The sequence below is a fragment of the Salvia splendens genome, chromosome 7, assembly GCF_004379255.2.
Source record: "Salvia splendens isolate huo1 chromosome 7, SspV2, whole genome shotgun sequence".
Taxonomy (NCBI): domain Eukaryota; kingdom Viridiplantae; phylum Streptophyta; class Magnoliopsida; order Lamiales; family Lamiaceae; genus Salvia; species Salvia splendens.
Window position 1 is genome coordinate 36,136,811 of NC_056038.1, and position 26,178 is coordinate 36,162,988.

Here is a 26,178-nt window from a genome sequence, read left to right on the forward strand (position 1 = left end):
ATCAATGACATGGCGCCACGTATGACAATGACGTGGCTTCCACGTGGCGAGCTCCCCCTCTCCACCTTCAACTTCGGCCAATTTCCGTTATCAAAATCCCTCCTTACTTCTCTCCCTCAAAACAATCCCACAACCACAAACCAAAATCTCCGACCATGTCATCATCGCCGCCGCCTTCCTCCGCCGCCGCCGCCGATCCCCCCAAAATCCACATCAACCCCATCCAGGTGAACACCTCCTCCCCCCGCTTCCCGCCTCCCCCGGCCACCCCGAACTCCCTCTACGCCGCCTCCTCCCCCTCCCTCCGCCGCATCGCCATCGCCGTCGACCTCAGCGAGGAGAGCGCCTTCGCCGTGAAGTGGGCCGCTGACAACTACATCCGCCCCGGCGACACCGTGATCCTCCTCCACGTCCGCTCCACCTCCGTCCTCTACGGCGCCGACTGGGGCTCCTCCACCCCCACCAGCGCCGGCTCCGGCGGCAACCCCTTCACCAAGGCCTCCCCGGCCGCCTCCGCCGCCTCACAGCGGACGGAGGAAGAGCTCGACGGCCTCGCCGCCAGGAAGGCGGGGAGCCTCGCGCAGCCGCTCGTGGAGGCGCACGTCCCGGTGAAGATCCACATCGTGAAGGACCACGACATGAAGGAGAGGCTGTGCTTGGAGGTGGAGCGGCTCGGGCTGAGCGCGGTGATCATGGGCAGCCGCGGCATTGGGGCCAAGGCGAGGGGGCGGAGGGAGGGGAAGCTCGGGAGTGTTAGCGATTATTGCGTGCAGCATTGCGCGTGCCCCGTCGTGGTGGTGAGGTATAAGCACGACGGGGACGAGGACGAGGAGACGGAGAAGGAGAGAGAAGAGGAGAATGAGTTCCATGATGCCAATGATCAACTCACCAAGTGAATTTTTAGAGGTTAGTGTTTTTTTATGATTTATGTATGCGTCTTACCGACTGAGCTGCGCTGCGCTAGTAGAATGAATGATTGATTAATCATTGTTGTCATTGTTTCTAACTACCGCCTCTAATTGCATGTGTGTGCATAGAATGGATGAGTGTTTTGTTGTAGTTCATGCAAGAAAGAAACATAACAACATTAGAATTATAGGATTTCTAGAACATGTGTAGCGTTTTATGTCAACAATCGAGGTTCTTTGTAGAATATGTATAGATGGCGTTTGATTTGCTGAATTTATACTACTACTCCATCCGTCCGCGAATAGGAGTCTCGGTTCACTTTTACCATAAATGGTAATAGGGTCCCACCTTCCACTAACATTTCATTTAAAACTAATATATACAATTGGGACCCTTATTCCACTAACCTTTTTTCCACCCACTTTTCTTAACATTTCTTAAAACCCGTGCCGCCAAGAAATGGGACTCCTAATAGCGGACGGAGGGAGTACTACATAAGATTGAATCTTATGAATGTTGTTTGATTGAGTAGATATGGTCTTATACATAATCTCAATACAATGATATGTAAGATTATTCTTAGCTTATAAATCTTGATCTTCTTCCCGGATGACCAAACTAATCACAATCTCGAGATAAGTTAATCTTAAGCAATTCAACAAGGGTACATGATGTGGATAATACTGGTTTGTAAAACAGATCAATTTCGCACGCAAGTTCAATTTAATTACCCAAATATTATCACTAACTGCGAGAATACAGCTTCGTGTGTAGTATTTTAGGTGTCGATCCACAGGGAAGGGAATGATTATTAAAACTTAACACTAAACAAAGCATAAAAAGGTTCGATTTTTGGTTTTGATGATTAATGACACTAAGTTAACAAACTAACTACGCAAGGATTTTAAACACGAGAAAAACAGGTCACTCCAAGTTGCTCCTTAGACTCGAATCATTCTACACATTTATCACACACAAATTTGGGATTAACTTATCAACCTAATCGCTTGCACTGAACATGTTTGCGACGTATAATTCACAGTCAGCTGAACACTTGTTCCATGAATTAATTTTCGAAGGCATTCAACTCCTGCGGAAGCGCGGGAATCTAACATCAACTACTATACGAGCTTACCTAATCCACTATCAAATTATCCTCTGAACAATTTTAATTTGATAGCATAACAATTGATTAATCCATCCATGTCTATGTTAAAGAGACAATAAACAAGGATTAGATATCTATCACAACAGATGCCTCTAAAGTAATAGAATTACGCATTAAACACAATCAATGATATCAAACGTGAGTTCAAAAGTGTAGAAGCATTCTAACGAGTCTAATTCACAACTTGGAGCAACAAATGAGCCTAGCCTTGATACATGATAAATTCAATGATTAAAACCGTAGAAGGCATGCTCTTTCGGAGTAGAATTGGATGGCGGAGTCGGATCGTCGGAGTGTCGGGTAGATTTTCCTCCTTCTCTTCTCTTCTTCCTTCTTCTCCCTTCTGTCTTCCCCCTTTTCTTGTAAAATCCGTCCTTTCTCTTTTTATTTCCCCAGCAAAACTGCCGAGAAAACTGCTGAAATACAGTTGAACCACCAAACGCCCGACCGGGCGAAATTAGAAGGGATAATCGCCCGACCGGGCGAAAGGCTTCTGGAGGTATCGTGGGGAAACGCCCGACCGGGCGTTTTGTGTCGTCAATAATCGCCCGACCGGGCGAACTTTCTGGAATCCTCATGCGTAACGCCCGACCGGGCGTTTTAGAAGCTCAGAATCGCCCGACCGGGCGAACTCTCTGGAATCTCAGCTATGCATTTCCGACGAACTTCCAGCTTCTAACACCCGAAACTACACTCAAAGCACGACTTGGTGAGTTATAATTAACATAGAAATGTTTAGTCTACGGGGGAAAAGTATAGGAAAAATGCTTCGCATCAAATACCCCCAAACTTAAGCTCTTGCTCGCCCCGAGCAAGATACATTTTAAGCACAAAAACTCAACCAAGTCTAACCCGCAAAGAGATTTTCATCAACAAGAATCAAGTAGGGACGTGAGTGACAAGACCTAAACCCCCGACATTTCCAATCGAGATTTCCCACTCTCAAGAACAATCACTCATCCCCCTAGATTTTCAAGTCAAGATGCACTTCAAAGTAAGTCCGAGCATACGATCAAACAACTCAAACCGTCATCATTGATTCATCAAGCACTACTAATCTCATAGACTCGCAGATTTCAAACCGAACTTCTTTAACTCTACCAAGCTATTTACACACATCCACAAGCATCAACGATTAGGTCCAAGGTCTTATTTCAAGGTTGTAATGTGGCTAGGGACGAGGTAGGATAAGTATGGATAGTGAGCTCAAAGGCTACACATTTGAGTGCCAAAATCTTCCCTCCTACAACATCCTTCCAAAGATCGAACAACCAAAAATTACAACCCAACTCAAACTCCCCCAAACTTGAGATCTATTCTAGACAAGATTACATCGCACAATTATAGAAGCTCTATCTTTATTTCATCAAACTTATTTTTTTTTTTTTTTTTTTTTTTTTTTTTTGTAAAGACCTCGACTTTTGTGAATTTGGAGGTCGTCTTTTTCTTTTTCTTGTTCTTGTTTTTTTTTTTTTTTTTTTTTTTTTCTTAGAACTTCATTCTTTTCACCTTCTATCAAGTCTAGAAATGTCTACTCTTTACAACTCACCACCCACACTCAAACTCAAACCACAAAGCTCAACTTGTATTTAGCACCCAAATAGTAGCAAGGTCTATCGATGAGGCTAAAATTAGGCTTATTTCAGTGGCTAAGTGTTTGGCTAAGTGTTTACACAAAGAATAAGAAATTAAGCTCAAGGTGGCTTCTAGGGGATCATTTGATGGACTAGGCATGTGATCATTTGGCCATGGAGTTCATCCTAGTGCCTTATCCTCCCAAATCGTTAACACAAACGAACGCAAGCACTTCACTCGATAAAGCAAATCAATCCAACATAATTTCCACAAGTCATGCGATTTTCATACTCTCCTCAACTCAAGAAATCGGATGTTATCACGACATGCTTTTTCACAAAGATCCATGCACCCATTCTATTCATCCTAGGCTTCAAAGTTCAAGTAAAATTAAGCAAGATTTCCCAACCAGAAAGCCGAAGATAAAGCATGCACCCGTCAACTACATAGATTCAAAACATCTTTATCACGCAAAACACCCAAAAAACATACAACACAAATCATTCATAACCCCCCCCCAAACTTGAATGCATCATTGTCCTCAATGCATGCAAAGAAGACAAATAAAGTAAAGGGAAAGGAAACTCCCCCAAACTTGGCATGACGTCCATAGTGCATTCGGGTGGGAGGGTGGGTGTAAAAATCCTTTGCAGGTGTGCTTCCTCCTAAGCTCCAATCCTAACTCCCAGTTGCTCCTACAAAAAAAAACAAAAACTACAAAAAGAACACTCAATTCAAAATAAATGTTGGAGGAAAGAATTGAGCAAACAAAACCTCCAACATATGAAACCAAAAGATAAAAGAAAGAAAAAAACTTGGGTTGCCTCCCAATCAGCGCCTTTGTTTATAGTCGTTGGCTCGACCTTCTTCATCTTTGGTCTACACTTTCGGATTCTCTAGTGTGACCACCTCTTCTGTCTCCGTGCCACTTTCAACTCCAACATAGGCCTTCAAGCGTTGGCCATTCACCTTCCAAATGCTACCATTCTTCTGATCCCGAACATCCACAGCACCATAGGGGTATACCTTGTGCACCACATAGGGACCCCACCATCTTGACTTGAGCTTGCCCGGAAACAGTCTAAGCCGAGAGTTGTACAAAAGGACCAGTTGTCCCTCATGGAATTGACGAGGCTTAATGGCTGCATCATGTACCCTCTTAGCACGCTCTTTGTAGAGATCAACGCTCTCATATGCATGAAGCCTAAACTCATCCATCTCATTCATATCGCACATCCTCTTCTCGGCTGCAGCATCATAATCCAAATTAAGCTTTTGCAAAGCCCAAAAAGCTTTATGCTCAAGCTCTACCGGCAAATGGCAAGCCTTCCCAAATACCAATTTGTATGGTGAAGTTCCAATCGGGGTCTTATACGCCGTTCGATAGGCCCACAAAGCATCATCTAGCTTTTGAGCCCAATCCTTCCGAGACGGCCTTACAACTTTCTCAAGCACCCGCTTTATCTCACGATTGGAGACTTCAACTTGACCACTTGTTTGGGGATGATAAGGGGTAGCAACCTTGTGTTGGACACCATACTTTCCTAGGAGGTTTTCAAACAATTTGTTGCAAAAATGAGTTCCTCCATCACTGATAATGGCTCGTGGTGTCCCAAAGCGGTTAAAGATGTGATTCTTGATAAATTTCAACACCACTTTGGCATCATTGGTTGCCGAGGCCACTGCCTCTACCCACTTAGATACGTAGTCGACAGCAACGAGAATGTATTGCTGCCCATTAGACTTGGGAAACGGTCCCATGAAGTCTATTCCCCAAACATCGAAAAGTTCTACCTCGTGAATATTATTCATCGGCATTTCATTCCTCCACGAGATATTGCCGGCTCTTTGGCAACTGTCACATCGTTCTACATAGGCTTTTGCATCCTTGAAGATCGATGGCCAAAAGAATCCGGACTGAAGCACTTTAAAAGCAGTTCGTCGTGCTCCAAAGTGGCCGCCATACAACGAATCATGGCATGCAGACAAAATCTGAAGGTGCTCATGCTCTCCAACGCACCTTCGAATCACTCCATCACTACAAATCCGGAAGAGAAACGGATCTTCCCAAACATATGTGCGGGTGTCACTCAAAAACTTCTTCTTTTGGTTAGATGACAACCCTTCTGGTATAATGCCCGTGACAAGGTAGTTTGCCAAATTGGCAAACCACGGCACATATGTTTCCCGAGCCTCCACTTGCAACACTTGCTCGTCGGGAAATTTCTCATTTATCCTTTTCTTTCTTTCATCTTCCGTCTCTTCCAATCCCTCTAATCTAGACAGATGATCGGCTACCAAATTCTCGGTCCCCTTTTTGTCTTTGATTTCCACATCAAACTCTTGTAGTAAAAGGATCCACCTCACCAACCGAGGCTTTGCATCTTTCTTGTTCATCAAGTACTTGATAGCCGAATGATCCGTAAACACTACCACCTTCGTGCCAAGTAAGTAAGCACGAAACTTCTCAAAAGCATACACTACTGCTAGCATTTCCTTCTCTGTCGTGGTGTAATTCAGTTGAGCTTCGTTGAGTACTTTGCTAGCATAGTAGACAGCGTGTAGAACCTTGTCTCTCCTTTGGCCTAGAACGGCCCCCACAGCATAGTCCGAAGCATCACACATCAGCTCAAACGGCTTTGACCAGTCGGGTGTGATAATAATAGGAGCTTCGACTAGCTTTTTCTTCAGCAATTCAAATGCCTCAAGGCATTTCCCATCAAAGACGAACTTGGCATCCTTTTCAAGCAAGTTGCAAAGTGGCTTTGCAATCTTTGAAAAATCCTTTATAAAACGTCGGTAGAATCCCGCGTGTCCAAGGAAACTACGGATGCCCTTCACATTCGTCGGGGGAGGTAACTTTGAGATCCCATCAATCTTCGCCTTATCCATCTCCAACCCCAACTCTGACACCTTGTGTCCCAACACTATGCCTTCCTTGACCATGAACTGACACTTTTCCCAATTGAGCACGAGATTTGATTCTTCACATCTTTGTAGGACCCGTCTCAAGTTTTCTAAGCAAAAGTCAAATGAGGATCCAAAGACGGAGAAATCATCCATGAAGATCTCCATGATGTCTTCATTCATATCAGAAAAAATTGCCATCATGCAACGTTGGAATGTAGCCGGTGCATTACACAAACCAAAAGGCATCCGGCGGAAGGCATAAGTTCCAATAGGACATGTGAATGTCGTCTTTTCTTGATCTTCCGGGGCAATTGCAATCTGATTGTACCCCGAATATCCATCAAGAAAGCAATAATGGGAATAACCCGCAATCCTATCGAGCAACTGATCCAGAAATGGCAACGGGAAGTGATCTTTTCTCGTCGCCGTATTCAACTTTCTATAATCCATGCAAACTCTCCATGAGTTCACCAATCGAGTTGCCAAAACCTCATTCTTCTCATTGACGGTCACGGTTATTCCCCCTTTCTTTGGTACACATTGTACCGGGCTAACCCACTCACTATCGGAAATGGGATAGATCATCCCATATTTCAGCAATTTCTTCACTTCTTTTTCAACCACTTCCTGCATAAGTGGGTTCAACCTCCTTTGTCTCTCTCTTACCGGCTTAGCTCCATCTTCCATCAAGATTTTATGCATGCATATTGCGGGGCTAATTCCTTTGATGTCGGCAATGGACCAACCTAGAGCTTTCTTGTGTGACTTCAGTAGCTCTATCAACTTCAATTCCTCTTCATCATTCAACATCGCCGATATCACAACCGGTAAAGATTCATCCTCACCAAGGAATGCGTATTTCAGATTTGTCGGGAGTGGCTTCAATTCTAGCTTTGGTGGTACTTCAATTGAGGGCTGCACATCCGCCACGAAAGTATCCACCACACATTCATTCTCTAGACTTGGTCGATCAATTTGAGCATCCTCACTTTCATCAAAATCAAAATCAACTTTAATTGTCGAACCAAAGTCTCTTTCCAAGCTCCCCTTATCATAAACGCTTCCTTCTATACTTGCCGAGCAACGCATCTTGTCAAAGATACACTTGTCGAGGACATCAACTCTAAAGCACGCTTTTGCATCACTAGGATGCTTCATCGCTTTCTCCACATTAATGGTCACTTGCTCACCATTAATTCTAAACGTGACAGAGTTGTCTTTAGCTCCTAACAACACATCTCCCGTGGCAAGAAACGGTCTACCAAACAGAATAGGTACCTCTTTGTCCTCGGGCATATCCAATACTATGAAATCAACGGGGATGACGAACTTGTCTACCTTGACCAAGACATCCTCTACTATTCCAGTGGGCTTCACAATGGAATGATCAGCCAGTTGTAGAGCAATGTCGATGGGCTCCATTCTGTTCTCCAGTCCAATGGCACGTGCTGTTTTCAATGCCATCAGTGAGATCCCCGATCCTTGATCCAATAGACATTTGGTAAAAATTGTGTTGCCTATCTCACAAGGAATCACACAACTTCCCGGATCCCTCTTCTTCATGGGCATCATTCCCGAAATCAATTGTGAGCAATTCATGCTCAATGCCACTATTCCCTCGTCTTGAAGTTTCTCCTTGTTTGCCATCATGTCCTTAAAGAACTTGGAGAACTTGGGGAAATTAGTGAAGAGGTCCACCAACGATACATCCACATTCACTTTTCGAATCACGTTCATCATCCACTCGAAGCTTTTCTCCTTTGGAGCTCTGTTCTTCCTCTTCGGTGGATATGGTGGAGGAGGAATGTGATCAGGGAAGTTGAACTTGCTTTTCGGGTCTAATGCCGGACTTGTCATCAGCTGTCCATTTGATCCCATCTCTACTTTCTGCTTTCCCTTCTTTTCTGCCAAAAACTTCTCACTTAACTCGGCTTCTACACCATTTTCCTTGCTGCCGGATGCAGCCTGTTCTTGACCATGTTGGGCACCCTGCACCAACGCGGGACTTCCCTTACATGCCTCGTCCGCCCCTGCGTGCGAGGAATGCAAGCCTAACATCTCATCCGCCCCTGCGTGTGAGATGCCGGAAGTACCTTGGCCGTCCATTGATGGTGTTGAATCCAACTCACGACCACTTCTCAAGACCACTGCCTTACACTGTTCATTGCCTCTCGGATTAGGTACGGTATTGCTCGGGATGGTGTTAGGAATCCTCGTGTGTGATGCCGTGGCAAGCTGCCCTATCTGCGTCTCAAGATTCCTCATTGTCGCATCCATCTGCCCAAACTTTTCCACCGTCCTTTCCTTGAAATTTTCGTTCTCCTTTTGACTCTTAGTCATGAAAGAGAGAATCTGCCCCAACTGATCCTCGACGGTTGGCTTCTTCTCATAACCCGGCGGTTGAGTGTTGTTCCTCCATTGATTTCCCGAGTTGTTGCTAGGACCAGCCTGATTCCATCCCGTTTGTTGAGGTCTCCAATTTTGCTGATTGTTGTATTGGTTGCCTTGATTGAACCCTTGGCGATTGTTGCCAATATAGTTCACATCTTCCACAGGTGGTCCTTGAAGACTTGGGCACTGATCAGTATGATGCCCGCCTTGGCACAACCCACATCTCATCACCGTCACAGCTTGGGGTTGAGGAGTCAGTTGAAGAGATTTAACTGCCTTTGTCATCGACGACATTTGAGTGCTAATGTCCGCCAGTTGAGCTTCAATTGCAGATACTCTCTCTGCATCCTTTGTAGCACCGAATGTGTCTCCTCCTTTCTCCGCTGCTCTCCTTGGGTTGTGCCAGTTCCGTTGATTGTTAGCCAACCTTTGGAATAAGGCTCTCACCTCCTCATGCGTTAAGTCATCCAGGTTTCCATTAGAGCCTGCAGTAACTAGTCCCGTGCCTTCATTATTGAGTCCCTTGTAGAATTTCAAAAGGTCATGCCCCGGAGCTAGTCCGTGACTTGGGCATTTCCTTATCAATTCCGTGAATCTCTTCCATGCTTCCGCGAAGGACTCGTCATACTTTTGTCGGAAAGAGGTGATCTCCTCTCTCAACTTCTCAATCTTCATAGGAGAATTGTATTCCAAGAGGAACAACGTCTTCAACTCTTGGAACGTTGCTATGTTGTAGCCCGGGATAGAGTCATACCAAGCTCTTGCTTTCTCCCTCAGAGAAAATGGGAATAAGACCCTCTTGATTAGATTGTGTTCCACATTCGGGGGTCTGTGAGAGTTCGTCAACTCGTAGAAGGCATTGAGGTGGCTCACCGGGTCCTCATCATCCCGTCCATGGAAAAGATTCCCCCCATTCACCAAACTAATATAGTGAGGTGGAATGTTGATGTTGTTGTTCGCATAAGCAAACTCTCCGGGGTACTCAATTCCCGATCTCAGTGTATCGCCAAACCTCACAACAGGTGGTGGTATCTCATTGTTATCTGCCATCTCACTTTCTGATTCTGAATCTCTTTCTGTACTCGGCTCGCTGAACAAGTTGCCTCTAATTGGACTCGGATAGTCCGGGAAGATTTCAGTAGGCGATCCTCTAACTCTTCTTCTTTGATAACAGAGCAACCCAAACGGTGGTGTACCCTGTGATCGCGTGTGCATTCACTTTTTTTATTTTTATTTTTATTTTTACCTACACAACAGAAAATACACCAAGCACAAGCATAAAATATTTCCTAATTACCGAAAGCGAGACCTCTCGACAACTTCGGGGTAAGTCCTATAAAACGTGTGTGCTAGTGTGCAAACAAAACTACCTAAAACTAAACTAAGAGTTAGCTAAAAATTACCTAAAAGAATACACTCCTTCGTCTTCAAGTCCGGACGTGGTAGATGGCTATCACACCGTAGAACACGAACAATGTACCTATAAAACTCAAAAAGAAAAATCAAACAAAATAAAAACAAACAAACTATAAGCTAAATAATCGATTGCCTTCCCCGGCAACGGCGCCAAAACTTGATGTGGATAATACTGGTTTGTAAAACATATCAATTTCGCACGCAAGTTCAATTTAATTACCCAAATATTATCACTAACTGCGAGAATACAGCTTCGTGTGTAGTATTTTAGGTGTCGATCCACAGGGAAGGGAATGATTATTAAAACTTAACACTAAACAAAGCATAAAAAGGTTCGATTTTTGGTTTTGATGATTAATGACACTAAGTTAACAAACTAACTACGCAAGGATTTTAAACACGAGAAAAACAGGTCACTCCAAGTTGCTCCTTAGACTCGAATCATTCTACACATTTATCACACACAAATTTGGGATTAACTTATCAACCTAATCGCTTGCACTGAACATGTTTGCGACGTATAATTCACAGTCAGCTGAACACTTGTTCCATGAATTAATTTTCGAAGGCATTCAACTCCTGCGGAAGCGCGGGAATCTAACATCAACTACTATACGAGCTTACCTAATCCACTATCAAATTATCCTCTGAACAATTTTAATTTGATAGCATAACAATTGATTAATCCATCCATGTCTATGTTAAAGAGACAATAAACAAGGATTAGATATCTATCACAACAGATGCCTCTAAAGTAATAGAATTACGCATTAAACACAATCAATGATATCAAACGTGAGTTCAAAAGTGTAGAAGCATTCTAACGAGTCTAATTCACAACTTGGAGCAACAAATGAGCCTAGCCTTGATACATGATAAATTCAATGATTAAAACCGTAGAAGGCATGCTCTTTCGGAGTAGAATTGGATGGCGGAGTCGGATCGTCGGAGTGTCGGGTAGATTTTCCTCCTTCTCTTCTCTTCTTCCTTCTTCTCCCTTCTGTCTTCCCCCTTTTCTTGTAAAATCCGTCCTTTCTCTTTTTATTTCCCCAGCAAAACTGCCGAGAAAACTGCTGAAATACAGTTGAACCACCAAACGCCCGACCGGGCGAAATTAGAAGGGATAATCGCCCGACCGGGCGAAAGGCTTCTGGAGGTATCGTGGGGAAACGCCCGACCGGGCGTTTTGTGTCGTCAATAATCGCCCGACCGGGCGAACTTTCTGGAATCCTCATGCGTAACGCCCGACCGGGCGTTTTAGAAGCTCAGAATCGCCCGACCGGGCGAACTCTCTGGAATCTCAGCTATGCATTTCCGACGAACTTCCAGCTTCTAACACCCGAAACTACACTCAAAGCACGACTTGGTGAGTTATAATTAACATAGAAATGTTTAGTCTACGGGGGAAAAGTATAGGAAAAATGCTTCGCATCAGTACATGCATTTTTTTGCTATTGAAAGACTAGTACGTTCAAGTTATAAGTTGTACTACTAATGCTTGAATTCTCTCTCTTTTAAATTTTTTGCAGTTATCTTTTTATAGATTCAAGAGTGGCCGGAATCAGAATGCTAGAGTTTGGATTAATTAGCCCCAAATGCTAATTAATCACAATACCATGCCTGATAGCAACTTATGTCTTGAAGAATTTTGGAGCTTGAAGAAATAAATTTTTCGTTCATATAAATCTTATTCAAGCTATCTTATAGTTTTCAGTTTTGTATTTATACGTTTCAACAATCATTTAAATCTTAAGTTGGCCCTCCCTTACTGACTGAATTTCGAGATTGTTTAATACTTTTCAAATATGTTGAATTACTTTTATTACTGAGATATTTTTAGTTCAGCTTGATCATGTACTCAAATATGGGTAAAAGTTGCATAAGAAATTTTTGTGGTTCTGCAAAGATTCATCTAAAAAGGTTGAGATTGAAATTAGATTTCATTTATAAAAAGTGAGATTATCTTATTATGGATATCCATGCAATAAACTTGTCTCATCTCACATCAGTTGTGTAAATCAGCATATGTTAGGTTCATAGACTAAAAATACAAATGATTCACACCTCAAGAAAAATATGTATAAATAAAAAACACTACCATCTTCAAACTCGTAAATAATTCCAAGCAAATTTATGAGTAAAAATTCAAGAGACCATTACAGAACAGGTAAACTAAATGATATTAGCAAGCACAGCATCACATCTGTGTGAGAAAACATGAAAAAACTCGCTACAACCTAGCTTGGTTTCCGCATATTACGGCCAGCACGGATCACCTCGTCCACAAGTAGCAACTGCGACGCAATCACAGGCCTGCAATTTCACCAACATGTATAAGAAACGGGGCAAAAAAAATGAGGGCTATTACACAATTAAGTTTCTTGACATATACCCTGAGTTTATAAGCTGACGCTTGACTGAGTAATTGTCAAAGATGCCCTCCATTTGAGGGTCGATGGGTTCTCCCGTGTGAAGATTAAGTCCGACTACATTACCCTTATCATGTTCTCCCTGCAAGGAAAGAGGCAGTTTCGAGTGATGATCATAATTTAGATGTTCAACAAATAAGCACAGCATGGAGATATTAGGCAATTTTTACCGTGAGTTCAATTATCACATCCTGGGTGTCGAGACCTGAATTTTCAGCAAGTATCTTCGGAACCACAAGCAGCGCATCAGCAAAGGCTTCCACACCAAGTTGAGCACGCTATTCAAAGATTCAACAGCATCAGAGCAAATCCCAGAAAAAAGCAGAAAAAATTATGAGTTCAAAGATATTTTGGATTTGAAAAGGCGGAAATAACATACTCCTTTAACAGTTTTCTTGACTTCATTAACCAGGTATTGTCTGGCTGCCACCTCAAAAGCACCAGCACCCTGTGATACACAGAAGATAATAGAGAGACGAGATCGTAAGTTTATTGCACATACAACAAAAGGTGTCAACTCAGAATCTTTAGCATCACCATTGAAAAAGTATATATCACTAATCAAGGTGTAATATCCCTTAAAATAACAAAATACTCGACATATTTATCAACTCACCAGTACAATAGCTTCGTCTTCAATAGTATTTTTCACTGCCCTCAGACCATCACGAACAGCATCTTTAATCTGAGCAATTGTATGATCATTTGGCCCTGCATATGCAAAGTGCATTAGTTGATATCCAATCAATATAACCAAATGTTCAAACTCAATTGAATACGAGTACAACAAAAGTAGAAACAATTAACAGAATAAAGGATACCATAGCAAACACGCATCGAGACGCAGAATTATCAATATGAGAAACTATAAGTACCTTTAATGAGAATTGTACAGGAGTGGGGGTTTTTGACATTTTCCACGAACGTGTACTTCTCTTCTCCCAATACGTGTTCATTGACCAAGCCAGCCCAACCGAGGCATTCAGGGGTTAAGTCATTAACTGAATTCACAGCCTCTCCTCCACAAGCCAAAACCAATCTCTCCATGTTTCTCCTCTTCGCCCTTCGCAAGGCAATTATCTAAAAGGTGTAGAATAAACCAGAACAAACAGAATTAGGACACAAAGTTATGAAACAAATTTCAGTATAAACCCATCAAAATCAATAAATATCGACAGCAAAATTCTATAAGTTAGATAATGCAGAAAACATATAAATTGGAATAACAAGTAAACCATATTCCCTTAGATTTCCTTTAATAGATGTCAACTGGAGAACCCCCTCTCCTCTATCTTCTTTATCTTTCTCCTAAGGCGGAAAGGGGGGCTCACTAACTCATTGACAGATCAAACAAGTATAATTTGACACCTAATAGTGAGTAGAACTATAAGAAACAATGAGTCATATTTCAGTCACAGTTAGTAAGGGTAACTTACTCCAGCTCGAGCAAGAAGATCCAATGATGGAGGATCAATCCCTTTCTGATTGAATACAGCAAAGTTGCTGTCATTGTCAGCACACACCTGAAAGAAACACTAGGGGTTATCATCTTTGACTTGGAAATATTGCAAATAATCGATCATCCCAATGGCATAGGGTGACATATAAACCTTATTCTTTAAATCAATAATCTTTTGGACCCTCTCATCAACAGATCTCCTTTCTGCTGCAACCATTGCTTCTCTCTGTTCTGCGCTCGAGTAAAAGAATCCTGCATTTACTTCACTGATAATATATGGTCAATCTTACAGATCAGATCACAGATATCAAAAGAACTAACTGAGAAAGCAAAAAAAAAGGCACAACACACAAAAGTTACCTTTTTTCATACTCTAGTGATACGTTACAAGTCAAAATGTAACAGTTCTCTGCTCGACGTTTCATATCTGGATGCCTCGAGCCATGGTCAAGAACAAGGCCTTCAACCTAGACACGGTGGTAAGATAATGAGTATGATCACATCAGTGATAAGTAAAAATACAGACATCACTATGCAATATGACACACCAACCAACAGGCACAAGCTCAAGCAAACAAATATATCCCAGGACACAACCATTGAAGCAGACATAACTTTAACTAGAGCAATTGTATATGACAAGGGACAGAGGTAGGGTAGACATTGCTTCTTTTTAAAAGCAATGTTTACACTTATAAGTAACAAAATCATATTCGACATTTGATTGCAAACGTCAAAAGAATAATATGTCATTTAAGTAACATACCAAACGAGTATCTACATCAAACTTGTGGCGCATGTGCATTATCTCAACCATAAAAAGATCAATAGGCTCTTCAGGCTTGCGGATGCAGAGAACCTGAAACATCATGAGAACATCTTGAAATTTGAAAAAGAAGGCAAGTGGCAATTTACTTTAGGTGCATAATCGCATATTAGCTACTATCATACATCAACATTGCCTATGAAACTAGGACATGAAAATAAATTAGAATTCAAGAACTTACAGCATTTACGACAATGTCAGTTAGTTGGTCAGCCAGTGACTCGTATAACTGCACGAAAACAAACAGGTATACGGTGTAAGTATACTACTTAATAGTTATAAACATTACTCACAGATAGAGAGGCAGAGGAAAACCTTCGTCCTTAATGCTGTTCTTGCCACCATCTTGAGTATCTCTTTATCAGGTTCATCACCCATCACTACAGGAGTCTTGAACTTTTCTAGAAACTGGAGTGTTGCTCTTTTAGCTATTTCCAATCCATCAACTAGAACACGTGGATGCATTCCTACAATAGGATTGCTCAAGTTTCAGAATTACCATTTATTTTCACTGTGTAAAAATTGCAACTGGTTTAAACATATCGTGATATGTACTCCCTCCGTTTCATAGTAGTAGAGTCATTTTGTCATTTTGGTACGTGACTACGTTCCATAGTAGTGGAGGCATTTCCTTTTTTAGTAAGTCAACACAATTTTTCTCACTTACTTTATTATCTATTCATCTCTCTACCTTTTTCATTTCCTACTTTATTTTCCTTTACTTAACACAATTTTTCTTAATCTTCGTGCCGAAAAGAAATGCCTTCACTACTATGGAACGGAGGGAGTAGTATTTTCTCCTCAAGCACGAACAACATTATCACAAAGACTCTGGGATGTACAAATAGCGAGACAAGTGCACATAATATAGAAATTTTTGTGCAGTGAAGGGGTCAAAGAAGGTTATCGCATACGCCATAAAAGGCTTCCTATTACATTAGTACTCATTCTGGAAGGAACTATTTACTTTACTTCACTCTCCTTCACTTAAAGGTAATTACATTTGATATATCAGTGCAATGCCCGACACTAACAATATCGAAAAAAGTATTTATGACCCCATAAGGAGTTATAGCCGGATAGCTTAAGAAAGTTAGTTCAGCTTACCTTCATCTATGTATCGCTCTGACTGTTTCATGAGCTCACCAATAAAGATAACAGTAGAAGTGGTACCATCTCCGCTGGTTTCATCTTGTGCAACAGCAGTCCGAGCAATCATTATGGCTGTAGGGCTTTGTATTTGCTGTGAACAAAAAAGTTCCATACTTCAAGAATGAAACAGTAGATATACATTGACGTATTCACTTTGCTGCTAATATTTTCAGCTTGTATACAAGTTATAATCTCAGAAATTCTGTAAACTAAATGTTCATTCAATCGTTCACGAGATAAGTGTGCCTTTCTTTCACTTGATTATGTCATCTACCATTACAGCAATACAGGTCTATTCTGAAAATTTCCTCTCCCAGTAATATAGAGAACACTATGCACATCCCTTACATCCAAATGCCCTAACTCTCAACCGAAGACAAACTTAAATTGATCCATGGAAAGAATATAACAACACACTGTCAAAATATGTTCTAACACATTTTCCACAGAATATATTTTATAGTAGTACATCATTACCAGTAGCATATACACAAAAATTTCAGCAGTTAGTCTATTAACGAAACTATTTACACAAACATCAAATCAGAAGTGTACATCTACAATCAATCAATAACTCCGGATTACACACTTGATATGCCAAATGTAAAAAAACAAAGGTGCGAAACCAACCATCTCCTTCAATAGAGTGTTTCCATCCTTAGTGAGCTTAATATCTCCCGCTCCACCAACAAGCCTGCAAACACCAAAAATCAAATCACCAAATGCAAATTGCCAACAACATACCCCAAAAATTGTAAGCATAAAACACACAAACGCCCGAGGAGAGTGAATATATACATTTTAATAGTTCCTTTTGGGCCGAGATTGCTTTTGAGCACATCCTGGAGGCCTTTCGCCGCATTGATGTTCATGTGAAGCGCGTGAGACTTGTTCAGCACCTCAGCGTTCGGATTCAACACCTTCAACGACATCGTTACGGTCGCGCACTCGCCGGATAACCGATAGCAAGGAGCTAGCAGAGAAAGAGCTGCAGTGATGCCGAAATGTTGAGCTAGATCGGAGGTTCGAGCAGGAGTTAGAGAGAGGGAGAAAGGGCAGAGAAGGGTTTTAAATCCTGGACCCGGGCCGGCACTCTCAGCTGCGACTTAAACGGGTCGGCCCGTTTTAAATGGGTATGCATTTCTACAACAAAGCCCAGCATTTTTATTCAAAGGGGGTCGGGAATTTGGAATTGGATGGCCCAACGGGCTTTGCCTAAATTGACAAACTTGAGTTTTTAATTGGTTATAAAAATAAGATAAACTAATTTATACTTATGAAATAGATCCGAGGTAACTAGAAAGATTGTCATAATCACCTACTTCTAGAAAGATCTTCTAATACGATTAACTTTTGGGTTTGAAATCATGGAGCGTTCGGTTTACAAGATTGTATCCCGAATTAAATATATAGTGTGTTTGGTTCATCAGATAACTCAATCCTAAATGGATAATCATGAGATAATTAGTCATAGATAACCTCTTGTGATCTCACAACTCAATTTTAGATTATATTTTGATATTATTTTATCTAGAAAACCGAACACCACCTAATTATATTATATATGTTGTCTTACATCAAGGGATAAAGAAAATATCTATGATCTAAATGGATGAAATCATTAAATATATACGTTCTCATACATCAAGAGATGAGGAAAATATCCATGATCTAAATGAATGAAACCGAATTTAATATTAAATTCAGTTCAGATTTTTTAATTTTCTAATCAAGTCGGATTTTTTTTTAAATTTCGGATTTTTTGGTTCACTTCGACCTGGTTTTTTTAACATAAAATATCTGAGAATCTGAATTATATATATTAATATTTTTATTTAAATATTTCTATTTATTTTGGATTTTCATGTTTTTTTTTGGAAATTTTCAATTTTTTTGAATTCATTAGCGTGGTTCGGATTTATTTTTAATGATTTGGATTTTCGGATTTTATAATTCGGGTAGGTTAGAATTTATATTATTTCAAAATTTAGATTTTCAAATAAGTTTGGATTAGGGGGGAAAATGTTCACCCTCGTGCATAAAAACCAACATGAGGTAGACAAAGGCACACAATAAAATGAGGTTGAAAATTAAGGAATATGATTTGAAAATGACCAACCACCATCTACATAATATCTTGTTTGAAGAGGTTGTTGTGTGGAGTTTGATTAATTGCCACACCAAAATCCAACCATCAATTTCGTCCATTCCTCCTTTAACAAGCAACAACCATCAATTCTCCACCACAAACAACCCATGCCCTAAACACCACCTTTTTTTTATTCTATGACTTTTCTTGTATCTCATTATTTTATTTGCACTCCATTTTTTGTACTACTCAAGAAAATGAACAATGGTGCCAAATATGATAATTAGTATGCTTGGTTTCAGTTATTCAAAATCTCATTTTTCATATTTTCAATAGGTTGCCATTATCATTATTTAAATCAAATTTATAGTTGTAGACACCCCACAATGGAAAATAAATACTAGTATTTTTTACATATTGTTATATTCACATAGTATAGATTAATGAGTATTTGTTTGTAAATTTTTTAACTTTTGCCAAATTCTTATTTTGCATATCAACTTTAAAATTTGTATGTATATTATCAAACTATAGATTTATTTTGATTTGCAACTAGGTAAGATTTTGGTGCTAACATGACTCAATGTAAATCATATTTCAACTAATGAAATTATTTAACTTGTTGTTTTGTTGCCGGAAATATTACGTTTAGTTGATATCTGATAGCGTCACGTAAGTATATTAACAAACTATACCTACGCTAAATCTTGATTTGTTACAAAATCAGACAAAAAGAAAAGTTTAGTTACAAAATCAGAACAAATTAATTAATAATTTAGTAATTTATAAAAGGATTTTAAAGTTGGCATACAATAAAAATAGTTAAAGAATTTATATGCAAATTACTCGCATGTAAATTACTAGTCAATACTAATTAAAATTTCTCTTATTTTTTTCTTTGCCGGCGAGTTATCAATGGTTGTCAATTGAGCCGTAAAACACACGAACAATCATTTCTTACAAGAATTAAACATTATTAATATATGATTAACGACCACAAACTTGTCATTAACCTACTCTAATGAGATAAAGCCTATAGGTATTGACTATTAAGCAAGTAAACAACCTAACAAACTCCTAGATATTTTTCACATGAAATTACAAAAACACCCATGGCTCAAGAATTAAAATAAAAATAATATAAAATCCCACATTGGGATTAGTTTTGGACCAAGCAAGAAAAGCAAGAGATATGGTTCACTAATTTTGGGGCACGATGACGAAGTCGTCGTCACAATTTGTGATATATATTTAAAATGGGAAATTCGACAAAGTAGTGGTCTACACAAATTGAGGTCCGTTTCTGAACAAGTGTATACGTGAACGTTGCAAAATTATTATATAAAAACAATAATTTATTCCATAAATAGCTAGCTATTAGCTGGTCTGAGAAAAAATACATGTGTTAAAATCTGTGGTCAGTATCGTAAGATAGAAGTGGTGCGTTGATCATCGCTATCAATGGATGAAGAACTAAAAAAGAAAACGAGGTCAACGGTAGCTCTAAGAGTCAAATTTAGTGCAGTATAGTTTTCCAATCTTCATGAGCCGACAGTAAAATTGGTCGACATCACGACGTTATATGAATCCACCATTGGCAGTAAAGTTGGTCGACATCACGACGCTATATGAATCCACCATTGGCAGTTAATTTGATTTTCCCGACCATTTTTCAATCCATCGTTACCAATTAAATCTTGAAATTTTTTGGAATATGATCGAAATGAGCTTCTTTATGTGTGCATTTGAGTGATTTAATATTGTAATCGACGCTATTAAGTCGCACCACCAAATTATATATACATATATTTGAAATCGGATTACTCATAATTGCATGTATAGGAGTATTATAGTTATTTATTTTTTATTGATAATGTGATTCGCCTACTTTATATCTTGGAATGTAAATGCTTTAAAACTATATATACCCTAATTTGAAACAATTTCGCAAACTATACAAATTGCAAAGTTCATGTTATTGCGTAAAGATCTAAATGTTACTCCATGAATTAAAAGATAGTAAAATAGAATATAAGCTCATATCAAAGATTAAAAAAAATAGAATGTAACCTCGTATCAATATAGACAAATTGATTAAAAAATCATGAAACTTGTCAAATAATAGTCACCTCGTAACTTAAAATAGCTAGAAAAATCATAAATTTTGAATTTATTCGCAATTATCTCATGTTGAAAAATATCATCGTCTATGCTCAATAAATTGTTGATGTTTTTATCATGTTTTTTGAATAGACGGCATCGTTTAACTCACTAGTGATGATACCTACATATGATTTCTCGGTTATTATATCAGATATAATTTTATAGAAAAAAAAGTTATAATAAAATATTATAACAAATTCAAACTTTATAATTTTTCCAGCATTTTACACTATCACTAATATGACTAATGCTCATATTACATATCACTAATATAAATAATGCATTACCATTTACATATGTCACTTTACATTGTAATATCATTTGCAATTAGTTGAGCAAATTTCAATTGAGTGCAAAATGCACACGTAGTAATGTCAATTAATTAGTATTCATTAAATGCAACACTAATTATTAGTAATATTAGTCGAACGTAGTGATCGGATGCCGACTTCGTATACACATTGGTGAATTAATTTGGTCCACGAAAATAAATGAAGTAGTATACAATAATAAATTTGAATTCTTGGCTTATTGCCATATAGGATTATGTATACAAAGATAGTAGGATATATGAAAAGATTTTGTTCTAAAACATCTTCATCATTTCCCCTATACGTAATGTAACATTAGAAGGTATAATAAAAAGATTTTGTTCTAAAACAACCTCATCATATATAGTTAGCATAAATAATATGGTATATATATTCATGTTCAACAAAATAATGTTGTCAATAAATTTATGGCTCAAATAATCAAATGTTTCAAAATCTTATTGACGAATTCAAGTTGCGTATGGTGTATGGGGTCGGCCGATCCCACCATCATCTCATGAAAGTTTAGAAATTTTCTAAAATTTGTCTTCTGAACTGTCGTCGATTCCATGATATATGACAGCTTCGCTCTAATTCTTTAGAGCTAGGATTTTTTTTTCTTTTCTTCCATTACCCTTATTAGTAAGTATCGATCGATGCGTCATCTTTATCATTCGAGATAACGACCTTGTTCATTAGGTTCGAATTCGATACACCAATTTCCTTTCTTAAATGAAAATTATGTTAGGTTTGGTATAATGAAAAGCATGTTTCGAGCAAGTTCGCGCAAATAGAATCTTGCTTGTATACGAAAAACTCTACAATCCACTTTTAACCCGATTCAGTATTATTCGAGCAGTATCGCACGAATAGGATCTGTATATTGTTACATTGTGTTCGCTTGTGCTTTTATAAGATGTTTTATAAACATTTAAATGTATAAGAAGCAAACAAAATCTAAGTCTTTTGCTTAGTAGACTGGTTGTGAGCGTCGTCCACTTTAAGGTAACACAGTCGGTTCTATGCAATGCTTTGCAAAAGAGAAAGAAGAATTTCACAACCTAGATAGGCTTAGACTATCTATCGTGAAATGTTGCAATGTCAGTCCGATTATTTCTAAGCCTTTCTGAAATAAGATAACGTTGGTGAGGTATAGCACTGAATGGATCTAACAGCAAGACGTGTCTTTATGTTATCTGTTGAAAGATTAGGTCTTAATAAATAACTATTTCTTAATCTACATATGTTAGCATTGAGCATACGGTATTTATTATGCACTACTTTGACTTATCAAATGGTGCAGGTTTTTCGCAACCCAATAATCCTGATATATTGGATAGTGGTGATTAATATCTAGCGGTGCTAGGATTGCTATTATGTTGAATCGCGCGCGAGATGAGTCTCGTTTGATAATGCCCTCAAGAGGAGCTTGAACAAGGTTTTATTATTTGGAAACTGGCAAGTTGGAATTTAATTATTCTATGAATAATAAATAAATGTTTCTTGCTAAGTCCACTCTTAGAATAAATAAGATGTTGATTAATTAAGTCTATAGCAGACATTAATTAATTAATGGACATTTATATCTTAAGCGCGAGAAATAAACAATAAACATAACGGAAACCCGAATCACTTGTAATTTCGGATTTGGATGGGCAGTGCAATATTACTTCTGTATTGGTTGCTCGTAATATTCCAATATAAGCTTATATTAAATCGTTGGTTCAATTTAATTAGTAAAAAGCTAATTGAGTGAGGCCATATCCAAAACCTTCCTAGATCCCTAACCGGGCCCAATAAGAACTTAATATAAATAGGAGAATAAATTAGACAGAAAATACAATTATTATTCTATGAAATTTTCGTCCCCCTCTCTAATTAGTAGAGGAGCTCGAAAATTCTTCAGCTCTCCTCCGTGAGAAATTTCTGTTTTGTTTATTCGAGTCCTAGTATTTTGATAAGATCAGTCCACCCTGATATTGAGATACAGTTCAGGAACCAGTCAGAAGATCCGTGGTCTAGTATTGAAGACCATCACGTGGAGAAGGCGCGAGCAATTGACAATTCTTTGGAGAAACAAATCGGTAACCCTAAACCGAGAAATCATGTTTTAGGATTTATATTCTTTACGCATGAATTACTTGCGTTCTAGCATGCAGTTATCTGTTTAACATGTGAATTAATTAATCGCATAATCGATCAAATAGATCATTATCTAATTTATTTATTTTGTATAAGTCTTCCGCTGTGAAAGAGACTATGTAACCTGTCAAATTAATCCAAGTGTACTATAGCATTCAACTCCCAACATCCGTATGCAATAAAGAGAAATGTGGCCTCAGATTTATCTAAATAGAATATAAAAGTGATAATGTTTAGCCGAAAGAGGAATTTCCAACTTATATATGTGTCCTTTCACGTCGATATATGTAGTAGAGAAATGATGAGTGCTTTCCCTTATATCGTTATTAATAAAATAACATTACTATATTTCTTAAATTTGCAATACTAAATGAGGAAATGACGTGCCGTAATTTAGTCCATCCACTTACATCTACTACTCTGCCCTAGGGCTGACAATTTTCGACACGACACGATAATCCGACACGAATCCGCACGAAATTATTGGGTTGGGGTCAAGTCTTATTGGATTCGTGTTCTTATCGGGTTGACCCATTAAGAACCCGATAATTTCGGGTCGGGTTCGGGTCGGATGCGGGTCGGATACGGGTAACCCGTTAAGAAATAATATTATTATTTTTATTATTATTTAAAAATATATATTACTTTAATTTTTTAATTTCTTATAAATTAGGTTTAAATAGTATAAAATGAATTTTAATTGTGTAAATTAGGTTAAAAATTAAGGTTTAATCGTGTAATATTAGGTTTTAATCGTGTAATATCAGGTTCGGGTTGTTATCGTGTCGTGTCAACCCATATTATATCGTGTCGATAACGGGTTCGTGTCGGGTGCGGGTCGTGTTCGGATTTGAAGGTAGCAGGTCGGGTTCGTGTTCGGATTTACAGTTTCCTTAACAGGTCGGGTTCAGGTTAGACCTTATTGGGTTGGGTCATTATCAGGTTGACCCGATAACGACCCAATCCGCACGATTTGCCAGCCCTACTCTGCCCCAACAACTGGCACTACTAACTAATAAGCTATCATCATAATTGCATAGTAACAAACCATAGTAGTAATTATTAAAATATACAGTATATTTTTGCAAATTGTTTCCTCTAAGTTAAAAATTAATACTCCTACTATTATTACATAAAACATATAAATAAGCGAAATTATTGACAGACATACAACATGCATATCAGTGTGATTTTCTTTGCTAAAAGCATATATTTTAATGTTTAATTTCATAAATACATTAAAATGTGTTTCATAAGTACGTGCGAGCCAATGGATTTATACCATATGGCTTTTCATATTTATAAATTTCGATAACTAATAATTATAATAGTAATGCTGTTAGTGTAAAGTGCTTTTGCAAATATAGGAATGTTGATAATAGAAATAAATACATAATGTAAGTTATAAGATTAAGTGTTTTCAAGTGATGAGCTGCCATTGTTCTTAACACAGTAGTAGCATTATTTTAGTTGTATAGCATCGTCAGTTTCTTTATATTATTAAGGCCATCCACAATAGGACGGATGCATTGGGCGCGCTATCGTCCGTCACTGTGGCACCGCGGACGACGGACGATGAGTCGTCCGCGCCCGACTCTTAGTCCGCAGACGAAGCGCGTACGATAGGGCATCGTCCGCCCACTGTGGGAGACGCGGACGATGCAACGCGTTTTAGTTTTTTTTTTAATTTGAAAATTTTGTTATATATATACCCCAACTTCACTTTTCATTTGTAACTATTTGATTAACTTTTAAACTCTCAAATTACGCTATAAAATGGATTCCGGTGGATACTCAAGTCCTAGTAGCCCAATGTTTGGAGATGGCGCACGGTGGTCGGGTACACAACCTGGCGAATATCGGTTGTTTGACGCCAACACGCAGTACGATCCGGACTTCAGTACAGATTCGTACGGTCTCTCCGACATGGAGCCGTCTCCAATTCGCCCTGCCGCCGCTTCCCGTCGCGCCGCCGCGTCCCCCGCCCCCGCCAAAAAGAAGCGGACCAAGCATCGGGCGCACAAGTTGCTACCTCCGACAACTTGTGTAGAGTACGCCCCCGGTAGTACGAACTACCAGCCGGATGAAACTCTCGTCTTGGCGAGGTGTTGGGTGGATATATCGGAGGACCCGATATTCGCGAACAACCAGAAGCAGCTCGCGTACTGGGAGTGCATCGCCGAGCGCTACAATGAGGTGAAGCCACCGAGCGCGTACAAGCGCCAATGGGAGCAGATCCGCAAGCACTAGGATCAGGTGAAGAAGCAAGTCAACCTGTTCGCGGCGGAGTACGAGAAGTGCTCGAGGGATCAGGGAAGCGTAAGAGCTTGAGCGACGTACGCGATAGAGCGCTGTTGTCGTACCAGTCCATGTACGACGACTTCAAGCATTTCAACATCTGGGCGCTCTTGAAGGACAAGCAGAAGTTCCAAGGCGGGATTATGCACACCGGTGCGGCGAAGAGGACGAAGACCACCGACACTGGTGGTTACACGACCAGCGAAAGCGGAACTCGTCCAGTGGACCTCAACCAGACGTGCACGGAGGAAGAGAGTTCCGACACACCAATGTCCTCCCGGCGGCGTCCCATAGGCGTCAAGGCTGCGAAGAACAAGGTGAAGGCGAAGGCGACATCCTCCTCGGCCGCCGCCCCTATCACCGATCCCGACCCCGACCCCGGCGACGATCCATGCGACACTTGCCTATGCGGATTTGGCAACGGTCTCGATGGCGCGGACGTTGTTGGATACGCACAACGCCCTTATGAAGTGTACGGATCCGGCCCAAGCCGAGCGCCTCCAGAGGTTGAGCGATGAGTTGAGCCGGAAGTTGGAGCTTTTGTAGGATAGTCATTTTTTTTATTTCTAACTCGTGTAACTTTTTTTTAAAATTAATGTTTTTTTGCCGTTCTTTTAGTTAATCGTTGTGTTTTTTAATAAGTTTGCACTTATATATTTGAAAGCATTTAAATTAAATAACAAAACAATAGTAAAATGCTTAGGGCGCCCCACTGCAGGTGGAAGGGCAGGATGATAAAATGCTGACGTGGCGGTGCATAGGGCGAGATTTAGGGCGCCCCATTGTGGAAGGACTAAATTGTTATATAAAAGTCTCTCATCACAAAACTCAAAAAAAATATCTTAAAATCTTGTTATCAAAATTTGGAATATATAACTGTACCAGTACATTTTTTGGGGATTGCTTCTTGGCGGAGTCATAGTCAATTAAATAAAATTAT

General features: G+C 39.5%; 3 protein-coding genes and 1 non-coding gene across 4 annotated transcripts; 2 read left to right on the top strand and 2 right to left on the bottom strand.

Annotated features, from left to right (window-relative positions):
- The first annotated feature begins 155 nt into the window (after positions 1-155).
- Positions 156-12,124, top strand: LOC121810829 (universal stress protein PHOS32-like). The gene is made up of 2 exons (XM_042211552.1): positions 156-906; positions 11,899-12,124. The coding sequence occupies exon 1, from the start codon at positions 156-158 to the stop codon at positions 894-896; it is 741 nt and encodes a 246-aa protein (XP_042067486.1). The 3' UTR covers positions 897-906; positions 11,899-12,124.
- Positions 4,439-10,528, bottom strand: LOC121741576. The gene has a single exon (XM_042134409.1). The coding sequence runs from the start codon at positions 10,166-10,168 to the stop codon at positions 4,532-4,534; it is 5,637 nt and encodes a 1,878-aa protein (XP_041990343.1). The 5' UTR covers positions 10,169-10,528; the 3' UTR covers positions 4,439-4,531.
- LOC121742813 lies at positions 9,510-9,616 on the top strand. Its single transcript, XR_006038149.1, has one exon. It is a non-coding gene; the product is annotated as a small nucleolar RNA R71 (small nucleolar RNA).
- A 302-nt stretch (positions 12,125-12,426) lies between the features above and the next one.
- On the bottom strand, positions 12,427-17,271 carry LOC121742096 (T-complex protein 1 subunit zeta 1-like). Its single transcript, XM_042135131.1, has 15 exons — positions 17,034-17,271; positions 16,866-16,929; positions 16,191-16,326; positions 15,399-15,550; positions 15,265-15,312; positions 15,024-15,116; positions 14,618-14,724; positions 14,409-14,523; positions 14,235-14,321; positions 13,674-13,878; positions 13,415-13,509; positions 13,178-13,246; positions 12,969-13,076; positions 12,762-12,880; positions 12,427-12,682 (listed from the first exon to the last, which is right to left on the bottom strand). The coding sequence occupies exons 1-15, from the start codon at positions 17,165-17,167 to the stop codon at positions 12,607-12,609; spliced, it is 1,608 nt and encodes a 535-aa protein (XP_041991065.1). The 5' UTR covers positions 17,168-17,271; the 3' UTR covers positions 12,427-12,606.
- Positions 17,272-26,178: the final 8,907 nt, after the last annotated feature.

Coding starts and splice junctions, on each gene's coding strand:
- LOC121741576 (XM_042134409.1), bottom strand. CDS start 10,168: ATGCACACGCGATCACAGGGTACACCACCGTTTGGGTTGCTCTGTTAT.
- LOC121742096 (XM_042135131.1), bottom strand. CDS start 17,167: ATGTCGTTGAAGGTGTTGAATCCGAACGCTGAGGTGCTGAACAAGTCT. Junction 15,551..16,190: donor AGAGCGATACATAGATGAAG/GTAAGCTGAACT, acceptor ATCCTATTGTAG/GAATGCATCCACGTGTTCTA. Junction 13,879..14,234: donor ATCTTCTTGCTCGAGCTGGA/GTAAGTTACCCT, acceptor TACACCTTTTAG/ATAATTGCCTTGCGAAGGGC.
- LOC121810829 (XM_042211552.1), top strand. CDS start 156: ATGTCATCATCGCCGCCGCCTTCCTCCGCCGCCGCCGCCGATCCCCCC.